This window comes from Microtus pennsylvanicus, chromosome 1, assembly GCF_037038515.1.
Source record: "Microtus pennsylvanicus isolate mMicPen1 chromosome 1, mMicPen1.hap1, whole genome shotgun sequence".
NCBI lineage: Eukaryota > Metazoa > Chordata > Mammalia > Rodentia > Cricetidae > Microtus > Microtus pennsylvanicus.
The window spans coordinates 148,239,263-148,261,730 of record NC_134579.1 but is presented as its reverse complement, the minus strand read 5'-3'; the positions used below and the strand labels follow the sequence as shown (position 1 = coordinate 148,261,730).

Below are 22,468 nucleotides of genomic sequence, written 5' to 3'. Positions count from 1 at the left end.
TTTGCTAGAGTAGGTGTGGCCTTGTTGGAGGAAGTGTGTCACTGTGGGGGTGAACTTTGAGGTCTCCTATGTTCATGCTACTTACAGTGTGCCATTCAGTTCACTTTCTATTGCCTGTAGATCAAGATGTAGAATTCTCAGCTCCTACTCAAGCACCATGTCTGCCTGCTTGCCACCTGCCATAATAATAATGGACTAAACCTCTGAAGCTGTAATTATCACAGAGATCCACCTGCCTCTGCCTCCCGAGTGCTGGGATTAAAGGCGTGCGCCACCACTGCCCGACAATTTTCCATTTTTTCATGGCTTATTTTTCTTTATTTTTTTAATCTATGACTATCTGTACTCTTGTCTCTTTAAAGACTTTACCCGTTTTTTAAAAGCATTAACTTTATTTTATGACTTTTTAATACTCCTTTTCTTCTCTTTCCCAAGCCTATGTACTTTATCTAACACGATGACCCATTTAGAGGTCTTTTATGTCTGAATCTGTCCTATTGCATTTTCTTTAATTCTGTAGATTCTTGAAGAACTTTTAAAATACTAAGCAGCTCGGTTGCGGCTGCTCTGGATGTTGGCCCCACCTCTCTCCAATTTCAAAATGGTGAACTTACCATTTCTGCTACCTCTGGGCTGCCAGGTAAGAGCCACACTCAGCACTTTAATTCTGAGAATGAGCTTTTTATCTGAGTTACAGCCAAATCTGCCAGGCAGAGTATGGCGCAGCCTGGCCTAGTGTGAATCTGTAATACTTTACTATCCAGGAGTACTTCTTAAAATGCTAAGCACTTCTTAAGAACTTAAGTTGTGACATGTAGGGGTAATATGGTACCCCCTATTTCCTGCCCAATCTAAACCTTAACTATGCTGTTATTATGATAGTTCCTGCATGAGATCAGCACAGTTCAGCATGGTGGAGCTGCTCCTGCCTCAGAGCCATTTGATGCCCCTGAGCCATGTAGTTCCAAGCACACAGTGAGTCCACACTGCCATCAAGCAAGCAAGCCATAGCACTTTACTCACAAAAGCCCATTCAAATGTTCTGTCTCCTGCAGGAGCCAGACAGAGATCGTGATGGAGGCACAGCCCAGAAACTGGTATTTCAAAACTTCCACTTTCTAGTAGACCTAATCGCACTGCATACCCAGGCAGGAAGAGCTGAGCCAAGAACATGGTCTCAGCTACTTTATTCCCAACCCCAAATGGGCACACAAGCATTCGAGCCCATGAATGCTCCATAGCCGGAATTGCATCAGTGGCAGGGCCCAGGAAGCCTTGTTTTAAAATGGCCTGGCTTTTTTTTTGTGATATGGCTGCTGAATCAGGAAATTCTCTCTGCTGCATGCCACCAACAAACAGCAAAAAACTGTGTTAAACTCTGCTTTTTTCTGTGTGTCTAGAATTCCTTTTCAAGCCCTCTCAGGTTTTACATGGAGTTACTCAACCATATTGGGAGCCAATCTGTAGTATGAGGGCCAGCTTGTTGGGGTTTCTGTCCTGCCCAGTTCCCACCCACAACTGTTTAGCCCCAAAGACACACACAGGAGTATACATAAGATTATAAACTGATTGGTGCATTAACTCAGGCTTCTTGTTAACACTTATAACTTATATTAACCCATTATCCTTATCTATGTTAACCACATGGCTTGGTACCTTTTTCGGCAGAGTAGGTCACATCTTGCTTCTTCAGTGATCAGGGCAGAATTGGGAGGAATGGGCTTCCTCTTTCCCAGAATTCTCCTGTTCTCATTGCCCCACCTCTACTTCCTGTCTGGTTGACCCACCTATACTTCCTGCATGGCCAATCAACATTTATTTAAAACGTGATTGACAGAATACGGACAATTCTCCTGCACCAGAATTCCATCATGCCCAGCTGTTCCATAGATGATGGGGATCTTAACTCCCTCCTCACAATTGTGCTGAAAATGCTTTATTGACTGAAATTGCTACCCAATCCTTATAAAATATTTTTATAGAGACATAATTGAACAAATGTTCAAAACGATTTATTCACATATACAAGAGATGAGTCTTCATTCTTAAGAAACTTATTTTTTATTTTTTTTATTGATTTTATTGAGCTGTACATTTTTCTCTACTCACTGCACTTCCTCTTCTGTCCCCTTCTAATCTCTTCCATGGTGTGGGAGAATGGTCTGTATTCTGTCAATTATATTTTAAACAAACATTGATTGGCGAGTATCCAGGCAGGAAGAATAGGCAGGAAAACCAGACAGGAAGTAGAGGTGAGTCAAGGAGAACAGGAGAATTCTGGGAAGGAGGAAGCCCATTCCTCTATAGTCCTGACCCAATCACAGAAGAAGCAAGATGTGATTGCCCTGCTGAATAAGGTACTGAGCCACATGGCTAACACAGATAAGAATAATGGGCTAATGGGCTAATGGACTATTAAGTTATAAGAGTTAATAAGAAGCCTGAGCTAATGGGCCAATCAGTTTATAACTAATGTAGACCTCTGTGTGATTTCTTTGGGACTTAACAACTGTGGGAACTGGGCAAGACAGAAACCCCAACAACACTCTTATGGTCCCCATGCTCAGAAGATCTTGTCTTTTTCTACTTCCATGTAGATTAGCTCCACGTATGTCTCTTTTAGGGTTCTCACTATTGTCTAAGTTCTCTGTGGTTGTAAATTGTAGGCTGGATTTCTTTGTTTTATGTCTAAAAGACACTTATGAGTGAGCACATACGATATTTGTATTTCTGAGTCTGGGTTACCTCACTCAAATTGATGTTGTCTAGATCCATTTATTTGCTTGCAAATTTCAATTCGTCATTATTTTTTTTTGCTGTGTAGTACTTTATTGTGTACCACATTTTCCTTATCCATTCTTTGGTCAAGGGACATTTAGGTTGTTTACAGGTTCTGGCTATGACAAACAATGCTGCTATGAACATAATTGAGCACATGTCCTTGTGGCATGATTGAACATCCTTTGCATATATACCCCAAAATGGTATTGCTGGATCTTGATGAAGGTTGTTTCCTAATTTTCTGAGAATTCTCCATACTGATATCCAAAAGGTTGTATCAGTTTGCACTCCTACCAGAAATGCAGGAATGTTCCCTTTACCCCACATCCTCTCCAGCATAAGTTGTCATCAGTGTTTTTGATACTGGCCATTCTTAGAGGTGTAGGATGGAATCTTAGAGTTGTTTTGATTTGAATTTCTTTGATGACTAAGGATGTTGAGCATTTCCTTAAGTGTCTTTCAGCCATTTTAGATTCCTCTTTTGAGAGTTCTCTGTTTAGATCTGTACTCCATTTTTTATTGGATTATTTGACTTTTAATGACCAATTTCTTGAGTTCTTTGTATATTTTGGAGATCAGACCTTTGTCTGGTGTAGGGTTGGTGAAGATCTTTTCCCATTCTGTAGGCTGTCATTTTGTCTAGTTGATCATGTCCTTTGATGTTGATTGCCTTTGGCGGGTTACTTAGTCTAGGGTTAGTAACCCGCCTGGCAGTCAGTTATTCCAGGGTCCCGGAGAGGCACTATCTGTAAGATATGGGCTGAGAGAGAGGAAGAAGGCCATGCTAAGTTTGTCAGAGCCTCCGTTTTTTAGAGATGGGGTACAGCTTATATAGGGTAAAGAGTTGGGGGATGGGCACAGGGGCCTGGGCTCTTGCCGCGTGGTTCACATTGGTCACATGGTCCAAGTTGGTCATGTAGCCAGGAGGTTACCCTCGGTCAGGTCACTGTAGGCCAGGAAGTCACGAGTTGACACACCTAGTTCTTTAGATAGTTTGGAATGTGGGGTGGGTTCCGCTAATAGATAGCTCTCCATAAACAGCCAATTTGGGTGTGGGGTAGGCTCTGTCAATAGAACGATTCTTAACACAATTAGGGGTGTGGGGTTCTCTGCAGACTCCCCAGGGTGATGGTTCCTGCAATGATTTTAGGAGGAAATTGGCTCCTGACACTTTGATTTACAGAAGCTTTTCAGTTTTAGGAGGTTCCATTTATGAATTGCTTCGCTCAATGTCTGTGCTACTAGGGTTATATTTAGGACGTGGTCTCCTGTGCCAAAGTGTTCAAGTGTACTTCCCACTTTCTCTTCTAAGAGGTTCAGTGTGGGTGTTTTGTGTTGAGGTCTTTAATCCATTTGGACTTGAGTTATGTGCATGGTGATAGGTATGGATCTATTTTCATTCTTCTACATGTTGATATTCAGTTATGCCAACACCATGTGTTGAATATGCTTCTTTTTCCATTTTATATTTTTTGCTTCTCTATCAAAATTCAGGTGTTCATAGGTGTATGGATTAATATCTAGTCTTTGATTGGGTTCCATTGTCCTTCTGTGTGCTCTTATGCTATTATCAGGCTGTTTTCAGTACTATATCTCTGTAGTAGAGTTTGAAGTCAGGGGTTGTGATGCCTTCAGAAGTTCCTTTATTGTACAGGATTGTTTTGACTATCCTGGGTTTTTTGCTTTTCCATATGAAGTTGAGTACTGTTCTTTCGAGGTCTGTGAGGAATTTTGCCAGAATTTTGATGGGCATTGCATTGAATCTGTAGATTGCTTTTGACAAGATTGTCATTTTTACTATGTTCATTCTGCATACCCAAGAGCATGGGAGATTTTTCCACTTTCTGGTGTCTTCTTCAATTTCTTTCTTCAAAGATTTAAAGTTCTTGTAATATAAGTATTCCACTTGTTTGGATAGAGTTACTCCGAGATATTTTATGCTATTTGTGCTATTATAAAGGTGTTGATTCTCTCATTTCTTCCCCAGCACTTAATCATCTGTGTACAGGAGGGCTACTGATTTTCTTGAGCTAATCTTGTATCCTGATACATTACTGAAAGTGTTTATGAGTTGTAGAAAAGTTCCTTGGTAGAATTTTTTAGGATCGCTTTTGTAAGCTATCATATCATCAGCAAATAGTGAGACTTTGACTTCTTTTTTATGATTTGTATCCCCTTGATCTCCTTTCATTAATGTTCTAGATAGAACCTCAAGAACTATATTGAATAGATATGTTTTGTTCCTGATTTCAGTGTTATCACTCTGAGTTTCTCTCCATTTAGTTTGATGTTGGCTGTTGGCTTGCTGTATATGGCCTTTATTATGTTTAGGTATGTTCCTGTATCCCTGCTCTCTCCAAGACCTTTATCATGAAGGGATGTTTTGTATTTTATGGAAGGCTTTGTCAGCATCTAAGAATATGATGATGTGGTTTTTATTTTTCAGTTAGTTTACATGGTGGATTATATTGACAGATTTTCACATGTTGGACCATCTCTGAATCTCTGGGATGGAGCCGACTTGATCATGGTGGATGATTTTTTCTGATGTTTTCTTGGATTCAATTTGCCAGTAGTTTATTTAGTATTTTTGCATCAGTGTTCATGAGTGAGACTGGTCTGTATTCTCTTTTTAAGTAATGTCTTTATGTGGTTTGGGTATCAGGGTAACTGTAGCCTCATAAAAAGAGTTTGGCAATGTTCCTTCTGTTTCTATTGTTTGGAACAATTTGATAATTTGAAGAATATTGGTAAATTATTCTTTGAGAATTTTGAGCTGAAACCATCTTGTCCATTTTGTTTGTTTGTTTGGTTGGTTGGTTGGGTTTTCTTTGTTGTTGTTGTGAGACTTTTGGTGACTGTTTCTATTTCTTAGCAGTTATAGGTCTATTTAATTTTCTTATCTGGTCTTGATTTAATTTTGGTAAGTGATATTTATCCAAAAAGTTGTCCATTTCTTATAAGTTTTCTTATTTTGTGGAGTACAGGTTTTTGAAATAGGACCTAATGATTCTCTGGATTTTGTCTGTGTCTTCTGTTATGCCCCCCTTTTCATTTCTGATTTTGTTAATTTGGTTATTCTCTCTCTTTCTCTATTTTTACCTTTTGTTTAGTTTAGTTTGGAATGAAGTTTGCCTATTTTATATCCTCAAAGAACCAACTCTTTGTCTCATTGATTCTTTGTATTGTTTTCTTTGTTTCTGTTTTGTTGATTTCAGCCCTAATTTGATTATTTCATGCAATCTAGTTCTCCTGGGTGAGTTTGTTTCTTTTCATTCTAGAGTTTTCAAATGTTCTGTTAATTCTCTAGGGTGCGATTTCCCCAACTTCTTTATATATGCATTTAGTGCTATGAACTTTCCTCTTAACACTGTTTTCATTATGTCTCATAAATTTAGGTATATTGTGTGGTCATTTTTGTTGAATTTTAGGAAGTCTTTAATTTCTTCCTTGACCCATTGATGCTTCAGGTGAGCATTGTTTAATTTCAATGTGTTTGTGGGCTTTCTGGAATTAGTTTTTGAATTTTAATTTTCAGCCATGGTGGTCTGATAGGATACATGGGGTTATTCCAATTTTTTTGTATCTGTTGAGGTTTGTTTTGTTACCTAGTATGTGGATCAAAGGATCAGATAGTTGCTCCTTGTGATGCAGTCAGGGCCTTGGTTCCAGTCACCCTGTTGGTCACTCCATGTTCCTGGAGGTTGCTCTGTGCTCCCAGAGTTCACTCTGCAATATCAGGGGTCATTCCGGCCTGTTCCTGTGGAGATTGATTGCTTGGGACTCTTTCTGCTGAGGTTACTGCTTTGGGGCCTGCTCTAGCAGAGTTCACTGGCTCAGGCCTACTCCATCAGAGATTGCTGTATTGGGCCTGCTCCAGTGGATATTGCTGGCTCAGGCCTGCTACCTCAGAGGGGCACTGATTCATGCTGCCAGGTCTGGCAGAGGTCTCTGGTTCAGCCCTGCTCCCTCAGCGGTGACTCCCTTGTACCTGCTCCTGTGGAGTTCGCTGTCTCAGGGTTACTCTGGCAGAGGTTGGTGGCTCAGCCTTGTTTCTGTAGATGTCCCTAGCCTGGGCCCACTCCTGTGGAGGTCCCTGGTTTGGGCCCAGTCTCACAGAGGTTTCTGGCTCTGGCCTACTCCCTCCCTTGGAGGTTCCAGCAAACTCAAAAAGTTTAAATTATAAATAAATAAATAAAATGTGAATGTTTGATTATTTGTTATGTCTTTCACAAATCTGTGGCAAACATTTTCCAAAATTGTTGCAAAAAACTGCATTTTCAAATGCAATTTTTGAGTTTCTATGGATCTATGTCCTACTTTAACTCTCGATGATTTAATTAAGTTTTAGTTTGCCAATGTCATGGTATGTTAATATTTCAAGTCACATAATAGTGTATACATAATGATTGTTAAAGTATATGTAACACATAAAATGTGTATTCCTGTATATGCAATTCTGAAAGAAAATTAGTTTTATTAAGTGACCAAGATCTCTTAGTGATACAAGACTTATTCACACAGGTTCTTTTTATTTTTGATTGATTACATTTCTAGACATTTTCTGGAACTTTTCCTGTTTTCAATTTCATTACCCAATACAGTATTCAAATGATAGCCATCTCATATGCAGGCCAATCTATGTCCTAATTGTGTCACATGTTTATCTCCCTATCAAGTACCCTTGGGACATGACAGCTTCACTTAAATGTGTTGAAGTCTGTATGACGGTTGGGATGACTATGTCTTTCTAATGTATGATGCTATCAAAGGACATAATGGTGTCTGGTCCACTATGAGGTTTATACCAGCAGCAAGAAAGAAAAACCAAATTCACCAGAGAATAGGAGCCACAAGAACCTGTGATATACTCAGGAAACAATCATTCCCATGGCAAAACTTATCTAAAGAGGGAAAATATGGTCATTCTACTTCCATAATGTGAAGGCATTTATCACGTAAAGCTTTGAGTCATCAAAACTTTCCTGAAGAGTGCAGAGATGGAAGAGACCTAATGGAGGGGAATGGACAAGCACAGCAGTTCAAGATGGCTTGGAGGACGCTAAGAGATACAAATGGCTTCACTTGCCTCTGTAGGTAGAAACTCAGAATAGAGGCACTAATTTAGCTCCCCAGATTCCAAAGCAGAAGTTCAGTGAAGCAGGGCACAGGATGACTTGAGTCAGTCATAAAAACATGCTATTGTCAAACACCTGAAATTATTCATGTATCAAATTTTTACCTTCCTTCATTTCTCTCACTCATTGTCAGCATTAGGAATGGAGTCCATCCTGCTCCTGCAGAGAAGTTCAATCCACAATAGTTGCTTAGCCATCTTTAAGCTTAAGTTGTTCCCCACTTCATGATGATGTCTAATTTTAGAGATTTTGCAATGCAAACAAAAAGAGATGTTTTAACTTGTGGAACTCTGTAGGCACTATTATAAAGACTAGGAAAAATGCTGGTGTCTGTCTTACAGTGCAACAGAATGGCCTAAATCATCCAGTCATTAGTGAGCCCCATTGTCCCAAATGAGTAAAAAGTACATCCATGAATATGTCAAAGAACAAAGGTGACCAGAACTTATAAAACTATCATCAGGAAAAACAGATCTTATAAAAAGGTTTTTTGGTGATGAGTAGGAAGGGACAAAAGGTGGGGAAACATGATTCAAGAAATGCAAAAATGTGTAGTAACCACAGCTTTGGTCTATTAAAGAACACTGTATAAAAAATCAGGATGAAAGTCATTGAGTAGAAGGTGACATAGGTGCACACTAGGATCAGGATGACGTGGGTGGCTCTGGCTTCAGGTGATACTCTGAGGCAATGGTGGGAACTGCGGAGGTACAGTACCTGCTTCTTGTGCCTATTGAGGATACTCACCATGGAGATACTGGCCCAGGCCATGACACTCAGATAGAAAATATCAATGAAACAGATCAAAACTAAATATAGTGGGATGCCACCAATATCAAATGATGAGCAGTAGCCCACATTGAATTTCTTGGTGAAATTGAAGTTGGTATTACGGCCAACCATCATAGCAATTTTGCTGTTTAGAAACAGGTATACAGGCCAGCTGAGTGAACAGGAGGGAACAATATATTTGATGGCTCTTTGTTTAAGCTTCCCCCACCTGGAGTTGCTGGGGCTGATTGTGATAGCCTGGAAACAACTCAAGGAGCACATGGTATGTAGGGAAACCTCTCGGGATACTCGATTACTGTAGACAACAAATTTACATGCAATGTCATCCAGGAATGATTGAAAGCCAAACAATTCCATTGTCTGTGGAATTCCTCTTGAGATAATACACAATGAGTTGGCTAGAGTAAGATGTTTTAAAATCTCATCCTTGGGCATCAGGTACTTTCCAGAGAATAAAGATATAAAATAATGGAACAAAACTGACGAGTTACCCAGGATTCCCACAACTGTCTGGGACAAGGAAAACATCCCCATTGACAAGTTCTCAGGAGCCATCTTCTTGTCATCTAAAAGAGACAAATGTATTCATATCAACAGAAGCAAGGAGAAAAACTAACATTTGCAATAATTTCTTACTAGCTTAAATTAAATCAGTATCTCATCATATTATTCATAAACCTTTCCCTCTAATAAATGTTTCCAAAATATTTGTTACATTGACTTCTATGGTAACATTATTAGAATTTTCTATGGCCAGTTATGAACTTTCAGGATCAAGACAAATAGTCTCATCCTAAAGTGTCTTCCCATTAATTGCATATTTCTTATATAAAATTTAGCCTCATTATAACAATGAAAAAGTTTCTTAAGAATAAATACACAACTCTTTCTTGCATATATGAACAAGCCATTTAGAACATTTGCTTAATGGTATCTCTATAAAAAGTATTTTGTAGGGGTTGGGCAGATATCTCAGTCACTAAAGCATTTTCAGCACAAGTGTGAGGAGGTGAGTTAGTCACGATGAAACTCACTAGTAATCCCAGCACAAGGAAGGCAGAGACAAGAGTTTTCACTTTTCTCAAATGATGGTGTCTTTTTCTGCACAAGAGCTATATCCCTTCAGAGGTACCACTTACTAATGGTTGGTTTCAATACCTGTGCTATTAGGGTCCTTCTCAAAAGACCTTTATTATGCCAATGAGTACAAGCATATTTTATACTTTAACAATTATTAGGGACAAGTTCTCAGGAACCATCTTCTTATGGTGAGATCTTAGATGAACTTGGAGTTGAGTTCTGTGCATGGTGGTAGATGCAGATCTGTTTGCATCCTTCCACATTCAGTCACCCATCGCTATTAGTTGAAGATGCCGTCTCTTTTTCTCATATGTATTTTATGCTTCTTTATGAAAAATCGAAGGTCCAAAAAATCAAATGTTCTTGGATGTGTGGATTTACATCCAGGACTTCAATGCATCCATTTTTACACCAGTGTCCTGCTATCTTTACTAGTGGAGCTCTCTATTACAATTTGAGATCTGGCATTGTGAAACATCTAGCCAGTCCTTTATTTAGGATTTTTTAGTTGTTCGGGGTCTTTTTCATTTCCATGTGAAGCTTAAGATTCTTTTTTCAATTTCTATGAATAAATATGTTGACATTCTAATGAAGATTGAACTTAATATATAAGTTGCCTGTGATAAGATGGCCATTTTTCCTGCATGCTAGTATGTGATATTAACCCTGCTGACCCATGAACATAGCTGAACTTTGGCTTAAAGTGTTTTCTTCAATTTTTTTCTTTGATACCTTAAATATTTTATTATATAAATTTTCACTTATTTGGTGAGTTATTCTAACATATTTTGTTTTCAAATCTATTTTTAAAGACTGTTCTTTCTCTGATTTTTTTTCTCAGTCTGTCAGTTGTGTCTAGGAAGATTACTGATTTTTCTGTGTTATTTTGTATCTTAAAATGTTTATCAGCTGTAGAAGTTTCCTGGAGGAGTCTTTTGAGTCTTTTATGTATAAAATCATGTCATCTGAAGAGAAAAATATTTTGACTTCTTCCTTTCAAACTTGTATCTCCTTGACTTCCTTCAATTATCTTATTGTTCTAGCTAAAACTTCAGGTACTATATTGAGTAGGTGTGGAAAAAGTAGATAGCCTCATATTCCGGATTTTAGTGGGAATGATTTTGAGTTTCTTTTCATTTAAAATTGTGAGTTTTCTATAAATTGCCTTTATTGTGCTGAGATGGTTTTCCTTTACCCTGGTCTTTGAAGGACATTTATCATGAAGGGATGGTGGACACTGTCAAAGATCTTTTCTTTATCTGAGATAAACACGTGGTTTCCATCTTTCAGTATATTTCTGTTAAGATTGAAAGAGGAAAGCAAACAAGATATCACACAATGAAAGAACTTCCTGCTCCTGTTTGGCAAAATTAATATTGTGAAAATGACCATGCTTCCAAAATCAGTCTATACATCAAAATTCCTGTATCATCTCTTTCAGATATATAAAAAAAATCCAGGAATTTTTATGGAACTGTAAAGGACTATAAATAGCTAAAGCAATCCTAAGAATTAATAACAGAGCTAGAGGTATCATGATAGCTGACCTCAAATAATACTGTAGCGTTAGCTGACAAGACAGCCTGATACTGGGATTAAAAACAATTAAACAAATGGAACAGAATAGAAGATTCAGGATTAAGCCAAGAAACCTATGGCCACATATTTTTTATACAAAGGTAACAAAGATTGCAATAAATAATAGTAATCAGTTATCAAATGGTACTATCAAAACTGGATATTCATTTACAGATGAAGGAAATTTATTAATTCCTATTTTCACCTTGTAGAAAAATCAATTTGAGAGGGATAAAAGACCTTAATTTAAATTCCAAAACTGCAGGATGAAAGCATAGGGAATGCTCTTCGAGACACTGGGGTAAGCAAGATCTCTCTGAAAAACACTTCATTAGCACAGGAATTAGCCCCAAGTATCAGCAGGTGGAACTACATGAAGTTTAAAAGTTTCTTCACATCAAAAGAAACTATGAGCAGAGTGCACAACAGCCCACAGAACTGGAGAACCATTGACTAGCTACACTCCAGACATGGGAATAGTATCTGGAATTCACAAAGAAATGAAAAATCATATATGAAGAAAACAAAACTGCAAACCAACAAATGGACTAATAAAACGAGAATATATTTTTCAAAGAAGAAACATTAATGAGAAGTAACTATTTTTTTTTTTTAAAAGCATTATCTTCTCTTTTATTACAATAATAACAGTAATGAAAGTTTTGTCTAATTCAACCAACTATACAAGCTGTTTCGTGTTTGCTTTTAAAAGTTAGTATTTTTTTTTTTTGATTTTTTTTTTATTGATAAAAGTAGGATAAAGAAAAGAAAAAAAAACAAATTTCCACCTCCTCCCACCAGCCTCCCATTTCCCTCCCCCTCCTCCCACTCTTCTCCCCCTCCTCCCACTCTTCTCCCCCTCCTCCCACCCCTCTCCCCTTCCCCCCACTCCTCTCCCCCTCCCTTTCCAGTCCAAAGAGCTGTCAGGGTTCCCTGCCCTGTGGTACGTCCTAGGTCCTCCCCCCTCCATCCATATCTAGGAAGGTGAACATCCAGACTGGCTAGGCTCCCACCAAGCCAGCACATTGCGTAGGATCAAAACCGCATGCCATTGTCCTTGGCGTCTCATCAGCCCTCATTGTTCGCCATGTTCCGAGAGTCCAGTTTTATCCCATGCTTTTTCTGGTAACAGTCCAGCTGGCCTTGGTGAGCTCCCAGTAGATCATCTCCACTGTCTCAGTGGGTGGGTGCACTCCTCGTGGTCCCGACATCTTTGCTCATGTTCTCACTCCTTCTGCTCCTCATTGGGACCTTGGGAGCTCAGTCTAGTGCTCCAGTGTGGGTCTCTGTCTCTATCTCCATCCATTGCCAGATGCAAGTTCTAGGATGATATGCAATATATTCGTCAGTATTGCTCTAGGGTAGGGTCATTTCAGGTTCCCTATCCTCAGCTGCCCAGGGAACTAACTGGGGACCTCAGCTTGGGCACCTGGGAGCCCCTCTAGGGTCAAGTCTCCTGCCCACCCTAAAGTGGGTCCCTTAACTAAGAATTGTGGTTCCGTGCTCCCCTATCCAACCTTCCTTTATCCCGATCCTCCTGTTTCCCCAAGTCCACCCTCCTACCCTTCTACCTTTTCTCTCCCCATCTCCCCTAACCCCCATCCCACCCCACCCCCAAGATCCCACTTTTCTCCCCGGCAATTTTGTCTACTTCCCTTATCCAAGAGGATAACTATATGTTTTTCCTTGGGTTCACCTTCTTACTTAGCTTCTTTAGATTCGCCTATTGTAGACTCCGTGAACCCTATTTATGGCTAGAAACCAATTATGAGTGAGTACATCCCATGTTCGTCTTTTTGGGCCTGGGATACCTCACTCAGGATAGTGTTTTCTATTTCCATCCATTTGCATGTAAAATTCGAGAAGTCATTGTTTTTTACCGCAGCGTAGTACTCTAGTGTGTATATATTCCATACTTTCTTCATCCATTCTTCCATTGAAGGGCATCTAGGTTGTTTCCAGGTTCTGGCTATTACAAATAATACTGCTATGAACATAGTTGAACAAATGCTTTTGACATGTGATAGAGCATCTCTTGGGTAAATTCCCAAGAGTGGTATTGCTGGGTCCAGGGGTAGGTTGATCCCGAATTTCCGGAGAAACCGAAACACTGACTTCCACAGTGGTTGCACAAGATTGCATTCCCACCAGCAATGGATGAGGGTACCCCTTCCTCCACAGCCTCTCCAGCAAAGGCTATCCTTGGTGTTTTTGACTTTAGCCAATCTTACAGGTGTAAGATGATATCTCAAAGTTGTTTTGATTTGCATTTCCCTGATCGCTAAGGAGGTTGAGCATGACCTTAAGTGTCTTTTGGTCATTTGAACTTCTTCTGTTGAGAATTCTCTGTTCAGTTCAGCGCCCCATTTTTTAATTGGGTTAATTAGCCTTTTAAAGTCTAGTTTCTTGAGTTCTCTATATATTTTGGAGATCAGACCTTTGTCTGTTGTGGGGTTGGTGAAGATCTTCTCCCAGTCAGTAGGTTGCCTTTGTGTCTTAGTGACAGTGTCCTTTGCTTTACAGAAGCTTCTCAGTTTTAGTAGGTCCCATTTATTCAATGTTGCCCTTAATGTCTGTGCTTCTGGGGTTATACCTAAGAAGCGATCGCCTGTGCCCATCTGTTGTAGGGTATTGCCCACTTTCTCTTCTATCAGATTCAGTGTTTTCGGGCTGATATTGAGGTCTTTAATCCATTTGGACTTGAGTTTTGTGCACGGTGATAGATATGGGTCTATTTTCATTCTTCTACAGGTTGACATCCAGTTGTGCCAGCACCATTTGTTGAAGATGCTTTCTTTCTTCCAATGTAAACTTTTAGCTCCTTTATCGAAAATGAGGTGTTCATAGGTTTGTGGGATAAAGTCCGGGTCTTCTATACGATTCCATTGGTCGACTTCTCTGTTTTTATGCCAGTACCACCCTGTTTTCATTACTGTAGCTCTGTAATAGAGTTTGAAGTCAGGGATGGTAATGCCTCCAGAAGATCCTTTATTGTATAGGATTGTTTTGGCTATCCTGGGTTTTTTGTTTTTCCATATAAAGTTGATTATTGTCCTCTCCAGATCTGTGAAGAATTTTGATGGGATCTTGATGGGGATTGCATTGAATCTATAAATTGCCTTTGGTAGAATTGCCATTTTTACTATGTTGATCCTCCCAATCCAAGAGCAAGGGATGTCCATCCATTTTTTGGTATCCTCTTCAATTTCTTTCTTCAATGCCTTAAAGTTCTTGTCAAATAGATCTTTCACTTCCTTGGTTAGATTTACCCCAAGATATTTTATGCTGTTTGTGGCTATCGTGAATGGAGAAGCTTCTCTGATTTCCCTCTCTGCTTCCATATCCTTTGAGTATAGGAGGGCGACTGATTTTTTGGAGTTGATCTTGTATCCTGCCACATTACTAAAGCTGTTTATCAGCTGTAAAAGTTCTTTGGTGGAATTTTGGGGGTCGCTTATGTACACTATCATATCATCTGCGAATAACGAAAGTTTAACTTCTTCATTTCCAATTCGAATCCCCTTGATCCCATTATGCTGTCTTATTGCTATTGCTAGAACTTCCAGCACTATATTGAAGAGGTATGGCGAAAGTGGGCAGCCTTGTCGTGTTCCTGAGTTGAGCGGGATGGCTTTGAGTTTCTCTCCATTTAATTTGATGTTAGCTGTCGGCTTGCTGTATATAGCTTTTATTATATTTAGGTATGACCCTTGTATCCCTAATCTCTCCAAGACTTTTAACATAAATGGATGTTGAATTTTGTCAAATGCTTTTTCAGCATCTAATGAAATGATCATATGGTTTTTTTCTTTCAGTTTATTTATATGATGGATTACATTGATAGATTTTCGTATGTTGAACCAGCCCTGCATCTCAGGAATGAAGCCTACTTGATCATAATGGATAATTTTTCGGATGTGTTCTTGGATTCGGTTTGCCAGTATTTTGTTGAGGATTTTTGCGTCGATATTCATGAGTGAGATCGGCCTGTAATTCTCTTTCCTGGTTGAGTCTTTGTGTGGTTTTGGTATCAGAGTAACTGTAGCTTCATAAAAGGAATTTGGTAATGACCCTTCTGTTTCTATATTGTGGAATACATTGAGGAGTATAGGTATTAGGTCTTCTTGGAAGTTCTGGTAGAATTCCGCATTGAAACCATCTGGCCCTGGGCTTTTTTTGGTAGGGAGGTTTTTGATAACAGCTTCTAGTTCTTCGCGACTGACAGGTCTGTTTAGCTTGTTCACCTGGTCCTGATTTAATTTTGGTAAATCGTATTTATCTAAGAAAGTGTCCATTTCTTTTACATTTTCCAGTTTAGTGGCATACAAGCTTTTGTAGTAAGATCTAATGACTCTCTGAATTTCCTCTGTGTTTGTGGTTATGACCCCCCTTTCATTTCTGATCTTATTAATTTGCAAATTTTCTCTCTGCCGTTTGATTAGTTTGGATAGGGGTTTGTCAATCTTGTTGATTTTTTCCAGGAACCAGCTTCTTGATTCATTGATTCTTTGGATTGTTTTTTGTGTTTCTATTTTGTTGATTTCAGCCCTCAGTTTGATTATTTCCAGTCTTCTACTCCTCCTAGGTGAGTCTGCTTCTTTTTTTTCTAGAGCTTTCAGGTGGGCTGTTAAGTCTCCAATATGTGCTTTCTCTGTTTTCTTTAAGTGGGCACTTAGTGCTATGAACTTTCCTCTCAGGACTGCTTTCATAGTGTCCCATAAGTTCGAGTATGTTGTTTCTTTATTTTCATTGAATTCAAGGAAGACTTTAATTTCTTTCTTTATTTCCTCCTTAATCCAGGTATGGTTCAGTAGTTGACTGTTCAGTTTCCATGAGTTTGTAGGCTTTCTGGGGGTAGCATTGTTGTTGAATTCTAACTTTAATCCATGGTGGTCTGATAAGACACAGGTGGTTAGTACTATTTTTTTGTAGCTGTGTAAGTTAGCTTTGTTACCAAGTATGTGGTCAATTTTCGAGAAGGTTCCATGAGCTGCAGAGAAAAAGGTATATTCTTTCCTATTTGGGTGGAATGTTCTATAGATGTCTGTTAAGTCCATTTGCTTCATTACCTCCATTAATTCTCTAATTTCTCTGTTAGGTTTCTGTCTGATTGACCTGTCCATTGGTGAAAGAGGAGTGTTGAAGTCTCCTACTATTAGTGTGTGCGGTTTGATGGCTGCCTTGAATTTTAGCAATGTTTCTTTTACATACGTGGGTGCTTTTATATTAGGGGCATAGATATTCAGGATTGAGATTTCTTCCTGATGAATTTTTCCTGTTATGAGTATAAAATGTCCTTCTCCATCTCTTTTGATTGATTTAAGTTTGAAGTCAACTTTGTTAGAAATTAGTATGGCCACACCTGCTTGTTTCTTAGGTCCATTTGCTTGATAAGCCTTTTCCCAGCCCTTTACTCTGAGTAGGTGCCTGTCTTTGTGGTTGAGGTGTGTTTCTTGTAGACCGCAGAATGTTGGATCCTGTTTTCGTATCCAGTCTCTTAGCCTGTGCCTTTTTATAGGTGAGTTGAGTCCATTGACATTAAGTGATATTAATGACCAGTGGTTGTTAACTCCGGTCACTTTTTAAGTAGTAGGGTTTGTGTGTTTCCCTTCTTTGAGTTGCGCTGGTGAAGGGTCTCTAGATGTCTGAGTTATTGAGGTCTCTGTTGGACTCCTTGGTTAGTGATTTTCCTTCTATTATTTTCTGTAAGGCTGGATTTGTGGCTACGTATTGCTTAAATTTGTTTTTATCCTGGAAAATTTTGTTTTCTCCATTTATGGTGAACGAAAGCTTGGCTGGATATAGTAGTCTGGGCTTGCATCCATGGTCTCTTAGTTTTTGCAGTACATCTATCCAGGACCTTCTGGCTTTCATGGTTTCCATAGAGAAGTCAGGTGTAAGTCTAATAGGTTTACCTTTATAAGTAAGTTGGCCTTTTTCCTTTGCGGCTCTTAATATTCTTTCTTTAATCTGTATATTTTGTGTTTTGATTATTATATGGCGAGGGGATGTTTTTTTTTGATCCAGCCTATTTGGGGTTCTGTATGCCTCTTGAACCTTCATAGGTACATCCTTCTTCAGGTTGGGAAAGTTTTCTTCTATAATTTTGTTAAGTATATTTTCTGGACCGTTGAGCTGCACTTCTTCTCCTTCTTCTACTCCAATAATTCTTAGGTTTGGTCTTTTTATTGTGTCCCATATTTCCTGAATGTTTTGTGATGAGAGTTTGTTGGACTTGCTGTTTTCTTTGATCAGTGCGTTTATTTTCTCTATGTTATCCTCAGACTCTGAGATTCTTTCTTCTATCTCTTGTATTCTGCTGGTTATGCTTGTTTCTGTAGTCTCTATTCGTTTACCTAGATTTTCCATGTCCAGCCGGCCCTCTGTTTGTGTTTTCTTCTTTGCCTCCATTTCATTTTTCAAATCATGAACTGTTTCCATTATCTGCTTGATTGTTTTTCCTTGCTTTCCTAGGGTATCATTCACTGATTTACTCAATTCCTCGAACTTTCTGTTATACTTCTCATCCATTTCTATAAGGGCGTTTTTTATATGCTGTTTAAGGGTGTCAATCACTGTCATGAAGTCAGTTTTTTCTCCTTCTTCATGATTAAGGTGTTCATGTCCTCCTGTTGTGAGGTCGCTGGCTTCTGGTGGTTTCGTGTTGTTTTTCAGATTGTTGGGTGAATTCTTGCATTGGCGTCTCCCCATCTCTTCCTTCCAATATTCTCCTATGGATCTTCTTTTACAGGATCAGGTCTTCTTGCCAACTGATGTACCTTCCAAGTGATGTCACTCCCCCGTGATGTTTCTCCTGGAGTCCAGTTCCGATCTCCTTGCTGCTTGGTTAGCTTGCAAACAAAGGCCCACCCTGCTTGCTGCAGGCAGGTTATGGAGACAAAGGAGCTACCACCTTCCCCTTTGCACTCACCTTCGGGTTCAGTCCCAGCGCCCAGGCAGGCTGAACAGGGAGGCACTCTGCCCCAAGAAGGGAGGGATGGAGGGAGACAGAGGGTAGGGGGATCTGGATGTAAGCTGGATGGGATAGGAAGAGAGAGGAGGAACCGGGCAGTGTAGCCCTGTAGGTTGATCAGGAAGTGTAGGCGGGCTGTTCCCGGGTGCCACAGCACTCACTCACCACAATGATGTCTCACTAGGTGCCCTGATCGAAACTCCGTGCTGCTTGGTTCACTCGCAGACAAAGGGCCCACCCTGCTTGCTGCAGGCGGGCTATGGGGACAAAGAAGCCCCCGAGCTCCCCTTTACCCTACGCTTGGGGTTAGGACCCAGCGCCCAAGCAGGCTGAGCACTAGGCGCTCTGCCACCAGGGAAGGGAGGGGGGAGAGAAACAGAGGGTGGGGGGATCTGGATGTAAGCTGGATGGGATAGGAAGAGAGAGGAGGTACCGGGCAGTGTAGCCCTGTAGGTTGATCAGGAAGTGTAGGCGGGCTGTTCCCGGGTGCCGCAGCACTCACTCACCACAATGATGTCTCACTAGGTGCCCTGATCGAAACTCCGTGCTGCTTGGTTCGCTGGCAGACAAAGGGCCCACCCTGCTTGCTGCAGGCGGGCTATGGGGACAAAGAAGCCCCCGAGCTCCCCTTTACCCTACGCTTGGGGTTAGGACCCAGCGCCCAAGCAGGCTGAGCACTAGGCGCTCTGCCACCAGGGAAGGGAGGGGGGAGAGAAACAGAGGGTGGGGGGATCTGGATGTAAGCTGGATGGGATAGGAAGAGAGAGGAGGTACCGGGCAGTGTAGCCCTGTAGGTTGATCAGGAAGTGTAGGCGGGCTGTTCCCGGGTGCCACAGCACTCACTCACCACAATGATGTCTCACTAGGTGCCCTGATCGAAACTCCTTGCTGCTTGGTTCGCTCGCAGACAAAGGGCCCACCCTGCTTGCTGTAGGCGGGCTATGGGGACAAAGAAGCCCCCGAGCTCCCCTTTACCCTACGCTTGGGGTTAGGACCCAGCGCCCAAGCAGGCTGAGCACTAGGCGCTCTGCCACCAGGGAAGGGAGGGGGGAGAGAAACAGAGGGTGGGGGGATCTGGATGTAAGCTGGATGGGATAGGAAGAGAGAGGAGGTACCGGGCAGTGTAGCCCTGTAGGTTGATCAGGAAGTGTAGGCGGGCTGTTCCCGGGTGCCACAGCACTCACTCACCACAATGATGTCTCACTAGGTGCCCTGATCGAAACTCCGTGCTGCTTGGTTCGCTCGCAGACAAAGGGCCCACCCTGCTTGCTGCAGGCGGGCTATGGGGACAAAGAAGCCCCCGAGCTCCCCTTTACCCTACGCTTGGGGTTAGGACCCAGCGCCCAAGCAGGCTGAGCACTAGGCGCTCTGCCACCAGGGAAGGGAGGGGGGAGAGAAACAGAGGGTGGGGGGATCTGGATGTAAGCTGGATGGGATAGGAAGAGAGAGGAGGTACCGGGCAGTGTAGCCCTGTAGGTTGATCAGGAAGTGAGAAGTAACTATTTTTAAAAGCTGTGGTGGAACATGATGATAGGATATGCTGAAGTGGCAGGGACAGGGGAGGGGTCATTAGTTCAAGACAAGCCTGGGCTACACAGTTTACTCAGTGATGATTGATACATCTTTAATTCCAGCACTTGGAGGCTGTTGGATCTCTGTGAGTTCTAGGCAAGGCTGGTCTACATAGTAGGCTCCTAGTCAGTCATAGATACACTACACAGTGAGACCCTGCCTCCAAGAAAAACAGTTGTTCATTATCCTTAGTCATTAGGAAAAAAAATTAAAACAACTTTGAGATATATCTATCTCCAATCAGAATGGCTATCATGAAAAAATCTGACAACAAATATTAAAGATGTGGGAAACAGGAACCTTCTTCACTTCTAGAATCTGTGGAATAAATTATTATTGCCCATGTTACAGGAAAAAGAGTACATTGCACACCTAGTAGCCAACACCTTTCCTTGCCTGTAAAAAGGTTTCATACTGTTCACTTCCAATCTCAGTGACAAAGTCCTTCCTCATACTCATTTATGTCTCATTTCCAATTACCCATGTCTTGGTATAAAAGTAAAAGTTTCTTACCTGTGTGTTCTGTGATACTACAGTAGTATGTGTTGGGGTAAATGGTAAGTTCGTCATGTGTTGGATGGAACTACAGGCCCTAATTTATAAGAGTGTTATTCTCTGGTCTCCTTTTCCACCGCATGAGTGGCATTTATCTCAGCTCAGCATCCATGGCATCATCTACATAAGGGATTAAAAAACACTTCAGCAATCCTTCAGTTATAAATCAACAAAAATATTTCCAAATTACATCAGCATATCCAAGGAAGCAATTAAGAGTAATTGGGAAGGGAACTTGTCTTTGAGTCCCTGGAGTACACATAAAATCAAAAGTTTCCAAAGTTCAGTACTAGGAAAGTGAAGTCAGTTGTATGCCCTTGTTTGGATCTGGAACAAGCTGAGTTACCGGGGAGGATTTGTGACTCTGAAGAACATCTCACTTAGGGGCATGAAGGAGGGGAATGTGGTGGTTCTTCTGTGTTTCTTTGGCTGGAGACACATTTTCTAAAGGATTTGTTCATGTCTTGTGTGTACCTGTTGTTCATTTTCAAGCTTTAGAGTACTCCCTTCCACTTACATAAAATCAGACTTACAGACCCTTGCTGTGTAAGGTGGCTTCTTGCTGTGGGGTTATCATTCTCTCAAGGATCTTGTAGATAGATCACAGTGCACACATGCATTTGCAGGTACAGAGTTCAAAAAAAGAAGCAGTTAGTATTGTGATATGTCTCTTTCAAAATAATGACAACTTTCTAAAGCAGTTAAGTGGTGTGGGAAGTCCTTCTCTATATGTGTTACTTTTATCAGTTAATTAATAAAAAAGCTGGCTTGGCCTGTGATAGGGCAGAGTAGAGCTAGGTGGGGAAAACAAAACTGAATACTGGGAAAGAAGGCAGAATCAGGAGAAGCTATGAAGCCCCACCAGAAACACATGCCTGACAAAACCTTGCCTGTAAACCACACTGGATAGAACCTTGCCTGTAAGCCACAGACACGTGGCAATACACAGATTAATAGAAATGAGTTAAATTAAGATGTAAGAGCTAGCCAATAAGAACTTAGAGCTAATAGACCAAGCAGTGTTTTAAATAATACAGTTTCTATGTGAATATTTTGGGGCTGAGCAGCCAGGAACAAACAAGAGGCCTCATACAACAATTAAGTAACATATTCAAACTATAAAGGTTTGAAGTTTTTCATTCATGGTAAAGATTGATAATTTCTCTAGTGGAATCTTTTGTTTTTGTCAGTTTGTGGTATGTGTATATTTATCTCCACTTGGTTAAATATGTAGTTTGCTGAAGAAAGATAAAATTGAATAAATTCTTTATTATCCTCACTATATGTAATTATTTTTATAATAAACTTTAAATTCTTGTGGGTAGAAGTGGGTTGTTTAGGTGTCATGTTGACAAATGTGGGCTTGTGGTGGATAGCCATCATTGTCAACCTGAGTGGGTTGGAGCTCTAGGCATTGTCAAAGTCTGAGGAGCGAAGACCCACCCTGAATATGGGCAACACCATCTCATAGACTGTGTTTTGGGCTTAATTGAAAGGAATATGTATGGCATCTGAGTATCCTCAGTCATTTCTGTCTGGGTCATTAACTTAAGATACAGTGTGATCAGCTGCCTTATACTCCTGCCACCCTGACTGCTGCTGCTGCCAACCATGAGAGATGTATCATCCACCTGTGAGCTGATATAAATATCTCATTCTTCAAGTGGCTTTGGTCAGGAATTTTGTCAGATATCAAGTAACTACTACATCTATCAATAAGACACATGCTCATTTCCTAGATTTGCTTGCCTTCCTGGTTTTTAGAATGCGTGTCATGAAGGAAGTGCCATGTAAAGTATGTAGGCATGATGATGTAGTTTCAGGTAACAGTATTTTTTTTCAACCTAATATTCAGTAAATGTTTTCTCAATATTGATGGGAAATTTAACATGAGAAAATGACAAGTTTTATCATTTTTTAATAATTTTTACATTTCAAGTACTATATGAGATAATTTTATGCTCTAGAAAAATTGCAGAAATTAATTTTAAAAAAATTA

At 40.4% G+C, this 22,468-nt stretch overlaps 1 protein-coding gene and 1 pseudogene across 1 annotated transcript; one reads left to right on the top strand and one right to left on the bottom strand.

The window, feature by feature from the left end:
• Positions 1 to 22,468, top strand: part of LOC142837303 (vomeronasal type-1 receptor 4-like) — a 138,535-nt pseudogene that overhangs the window by 67,641 nt on the left and 48,426 nt on the right.
• LOC142837310 (vomeronasal type-1 receptor 3-like) lies at positions 8,379 to 20,562 on the bottom strand. Its single transcript, XM_075952341.1, has 2 exons — positions 20,428 to 20,562; positions 8,379 to 9,277 (listed from the first exon to the last, which is right to left on the bottom strand). The coding sequence occupies exon 2, from the start codon at positions 9,264 to 9,266 to the stop codon at positions 8,379 to 8,381; it is 888 nt and encodes a 295-aa protein (XP_075808456.1). The 5' UTR covers positions 9,267 to 9,277; positions 20,428 to 20,562.

What these genes read in the sequence shown, in the direction of transcription:
- LOC142837310 (XM_075952341.1), bottom strand. Translation starts at nt 9,266, where the DNA reads ATGGCTCCTGAGAACTTGTCAATGGGGATGTTTTCCTTGTCCCAGACA.